At 27.1% G+C, this 5228-nt stretch overlaps 1 protein-coding gene across 1 annotated transcript; it reads left to right on the top strand.

Moving 5' to 3' along the window:
* The first annotated feature begins 2409 nt into the window (after positions 1 to 2409).
* On the top strand, positions 2410 to 2777 carry LOC119670852 (sarcotoxin-1C). The gene is made up of 2 exons (XM_038081279.1): positions 2410 to 2558; positions 2661 to 2777. The coding sequence occupies exons 1-2, from the start codon at positions 2460 to 2462 to the stop codon at positions 2751 to 2753; spliced, it is 192 nt and encodes a 63-aa protein (XP_037937207.1). The 5' UTR covers positions 2410 to 2459; the 3' UTR covers positions 2754 to 2777.
* Positions 2778 to 5228: the final 2451 nt, after the last annotated feature.

Consider the following 5228-nt stretch of genomic DNA (forward strand, 5'->3'; position numbering starts at 1 on the left):
TACATTTAATATACGTAGGTGTTATTATAATTGATTAAAAAAAAATAAGTAGAGGAAAATTTGAATATTTTGAAACTAATTTTATAACTAAAAATAAACCCATGCTCATTATTTATTTAATTAAAATATACCTAATAGATAAAATGCTAAAAAAAAATCCTTAAAACCCAGATTAGTCTTAAAAAATGTCTAAGTTTATGGGGGGTTTTGAAAATTAATTTAAAGTTTATATGTAAACATTTAATTAAAAAAAATACGTTTTCTAATCCCCGTTTACCAAATGAGTCAAAATATTTTAAGGAGGATTTGAACTGCAAAAACCTTACTTGAGTTCCCCACTAATGTGAGTGATCACAATAAAATAAATAATAGATAAAATATTAAAAAATATCAACATCGTCATATTTTAAAACAGGGCATAAAGATTTTAGGAAGTTTATAAAAACTAATTAAATATTTATTTGGAAACATAAAAAAATCTATTACATTATACATTAAATAAGAACAGAGCACTCTAAACTAAAATATCACCTTACGAAACTGGGTTTATATACAGATGCAAACTGTAGATTCTGCGAAGAGAAAAAGAAGTCAGCCACACATGTGCTGTTGCACAAACGGACAAACGGAACTCTCTAAACTCTGTAAAGTAGATTCTATACTACTTTTTATTGACGCAACAGGGCCTTTAGATCTACTATAAACCCAGAAGGGGACACAATAGACCCATCGGTCGCAAAATAATAATAATACATTAAATAAAGCCAAATTTTTTAAAAGGATGTTTGGAATGTCAATTTAAATTGAAATTGAAATTGATTCAATTGAAATCCCAGTACAGGCTACTCACAATACAGTCAAGCATTATCCTGTGACTTTTTTCTCATCCTAAAACTCAAAATCCCATAACGAAGTGGAGATTTCTCACGATTGAGAAAATAAAGATCACATTGATGAAAGGAGTTAAGACCATATCAGAAGTGGTTTGAAAATTGGAATAAGATTTGACCCAACTGTATTATATCTGCGGGGATTTTTCTAAAGCAAACAAAATAAAAATTGTTGAATAAATATTTTACCACATATTTTCATAAAATACTCATCAAGAGGGCAATGTTAAAAAACTTATTATATTAAATGAACATAATGTTATTAAATACGATTAAATAACCCGCTGCCATTATATGGTAAACTGATGAATGAAAGTAGTCTTAAGTAGTCTTGGTCCATACTTTTAACCAAGAAACAATAAAATAGAGCCCATGCGTAAATACCCAATCAAATATCCAAGCAGAAGTACTCGACATAGAAAGATGTGATAATTTAAACTTTCTAGCGGTTACAAAAAGTAAAACATAAACTTACTATCGGATAATCAAACTGCGATTTGAACATTAAGCTTATACGAGTACGAGGTTACTTCTCCAAGTTAATAAGCGACTGCGTTCAAAACGTTGACAAGCTACGTGCGGTGGTTTAGGAAATGAGCAAGCCTATAACAAAGCAAAAAGGCAGCCTGCATGGTAATGCTAGGGCTTGAACCCTGTTTTATCATTATTTTATTATAAACAGAGAAGTATGGTACTGAGTGTAAAGGATCAAAAAACAAAAAAAGGCAAATTATCCACAAAGTTTCATAATTTTCAAACTGTAATAGCAAAGAATTTAAGTTTTAACTAGCTTATTGACCGAATATTGTGAGCCCCAGAAACACTTATGCTTATGTTAATAAGCAGCACAGATCAAATATCAAAATCGTAAAAACAACTTTAATAACACATCTGGTACTAGGTAATTACTACTTTATACCAAACAAAGTTCCACAAATACTAACATTCTTAATATTTCAGGTCAATAAAATTAGACATTACATTGTAGGGCGTCCCTATAAAAAAGAGGACAGTATAGTATATCTTCTGTGTGAAATACTTTATCTATCTAATACTTAAACATACATTCTTAATCACTCACTACTAGTTACTTGTTTTGGTTTGGCGGCGTTATACACCAGAACTCTCTTAAGCACAATAATATCACGTCGTGATACTACGGAAGTACACATATAATAATTTAAACTATTTAATAATAAAAGTGTATAAAAAATTTTACTACATTTTTTATACATTCATTTTTGTGCGTTTATGGGAACATACGAATCAATTTTTGTGATTCATTATCAGCATCAACAGTTTTATGACGGAATCAAAAGAGTTCCGTTGATGCAGTGGGATTTTTAAAAAATATTAGCAAAGAAAACTCCTGAGCGTTGTTCATCACCATCCGAACTATTTTAAAAAATTCCCCTTACACATTTGAGTAATCTGTTATCTTTTGCATCATGGAAACTGTTCATATAAAAGCTCCAACGAATTTAAAAATGTTATCAGTTTAAAATATACTCTACAAGCGTATAAGCAAATAATTAAATCAAAAAATTATAAACAAATAATTAATCAACAATGAATTTCAATAAAATATTCTTATTCGTTGCTCTCGTCGTATTCGCTTTCAGTATGGGAGCTGAAGCGGGTTGGCTTAAAAAAATTGGCAAAAAAATTGTAAGTGTAAATATTTTTAAATATCATTAATAAATAATTTTTTGAATTTTTAAAATGTTTATTTATACATTTTTATTATAATTCAAAATCTTTTAATTGCAGGAAAGAGTTGGTCAACATACCAGAGACGCCACAATTCAAGCGATTGGTGTCGCTCAACAGGCAGCAAATGTGGCGGCGACTTTAAAAGGATAAAGGATAATTAAAAATATTGACTTAAGAACAAATTTAGTTTTAATAATTATTTATTTATTTATGCCTAACTATTAAGTTTAACAAATAAAAATGAAGTAAAATAAACAAAATAAATATATGTATGTTTCATTCAATCAAAAGCCAAAATCTTTTAACTTATACAAATGAGAGTAATATTATTTAAAAATAAATTATAATTTATTTTCAATTTAATATTCATTCTTAAATAAACTTTCTGTTTACAGATGATTTTTCAAAAATATTAAGCAATTGATATCAGTTTTCGATACTCTTATCTAGTATCACTACGAATCTATGTATTAAATGTGTAAGACGAACTATTTCCACTTACTTATCTTACAAGGTACATGTAATTGCATACTTCTAATGGGAATTAAAGAAAATCTAAAAAGTTTGCTGTTCACTGCTAAAAACGGGTTAATATTTTTTTTGAATTAACAAAAAGAAATTAAATATTTATATAGGCCATTTAATATTGTGGAATGAATACCCGAACTATTCGCAAGATGCCTGATATATTAACCGCAATATATCTTCTTCTGTGTACCTAGAGTATATTTAAATTAAACTATATTAGAATTGATATTGGGACAGAAAACCGTTTTTACTCAAACTTGAAAGTAGGACAGGTTCATTTGAAACAACTTTATTTGAAGTTGTTATCTAATTTCTTCAAAATAAAAAATGTTATTCATCACTTTTTAGTAGTATTCTTCAGCGATCACATAAGATCATCAACAAGGGTTACAACACTTTTTCAATTCCCTGGTCAAACTTAATTGACAATAGATTTTAATATATATTGCTATTTAGAACCTCAGACTCTTTTTTTACTATGCTATACAATATGTAAGTGTAGTTTAGTTTTCAAGATATCTGGCTTTACAGCTAAAAATGTTTACATAGACATACCTGTTCTTTGTATAATCAATATAAAAAGTGCAATATAACTATTTAACATAAGATGACAGATATAGTTATCATAGGTAAGTGTAATCAAAATTAGAATACATCTTTGCACCTTAATATCTCGAAAACTAAGCTATATCAGAATATATGATAGTGGAAAACTGAATTGCTGAAGGAGCTGAAAGCTGAATTGAAGGACTGAGATTGTCACATAATACTACAGTAATAAGAATTTGTTCAGTATCAAAAATTCTGAACTATCTCTACATTGGACATAAGATAAAATTCGATTATAAGATTATTTCTTACCAAGTCTTACATTTAAGACATTACCGCTAAGCTTTTTAGAAAGTAAACTATTTTTCTGCATGAGTTTCAGCACCGAATTTTTATATTACATCAAAATAGAACTAATTAATACCAGTTATGTTCGTTTTTAATATAAACTATTTTAAATTATATATTTAAAATATATTTTGAAATCTATTTTGAAATATTTTAAAAATATCTAAAAATATATACCAAACAGTAAACTAAACAACTTTTCTTTTATCACTACATATCTTGTAAAACTTTAAAAATTTTAATTAATTTATAAACAATTTTTTTAACTTTCATATAAAATTTGAAATATTATAATATTTTTATATAAAGAATATTTATATAATATGTACTATTTCTATATACAAAGTTTGGATTTGAATTCAGTATCTTAATAGATCACGCTGGCATTGCAAAACAATTATTCAATTGAGCTTGTTATAGTCTTCTTAATGATTGTTCTTTTCGGAACGATTTCCTTTTACATGAAGAAAATCTTTATTACACGTCGTTTAAAATAATACGAATAGTGTTAACTATAACATATATACTACAAATAAAAAACTGAACTTAATTGCAAAAATCGAAATGAAATTCATATTTAGATAAAACATATTTGATATTTGAAACTGGGCTAGCCTATTCGTCGCTTATGATATCAGGCAATGTTCTTTTTGTTTGAAAAGATAACTTTCATGTCTTTTTTTTTGTTTTTTTTTTACTAGTATTACGAGTAAAAATTTTTGGAACTTATTGTTAAAATAAATTTAATATGTATGTACTAAATATGTTTGTATTAAATATGTATATATTAATTATATAATATGTACCCAAAGGCCGAAAGATGTAGATCTGAAATAATAATTTTTAGTTAAAAGGATGCTTCTGCCTTTATTTAAAAGGCATCTTTTTCAAATGTCATAAAAATTTATATCTACATACATATGTATTTGGTTTTATATATAGACTTCTTTCGGCGACTAAGCAATCTGCAGCATTTATGTAAACTACCCATCATCACTGGAAATCAATTTAATTTGATGCAGAAAAGGGGATTTTTATTCAATTATCATAGAAAACTCTTATATGTTACTGAACTTTCATTGTGAATACATAAAAAATCCCCTTTTACTATTGAGATGTCTTTTGTCTTATCTCTTCGAGTAGCAATATATTTCATATAAAAGCTGCAGTTGTTTCGAATCTGTTATCAGTCTACAGCGC

This window comes from Teleopsis dalmanni, chromosome 1 (assembly GCF_002237135.1).
Source record: "Teleopsis dalmanni isolate 2A chromosome 1, ASM223713v2, whole genome shotgun sequence".
NCBI classification, from domain to species: domain Eukaryota; kingdom Metazoa; phylum Arthropoda; class Insecta; order Diptera; family Diopsidae; genus Teleopsis; species Teleopsis dalmanni.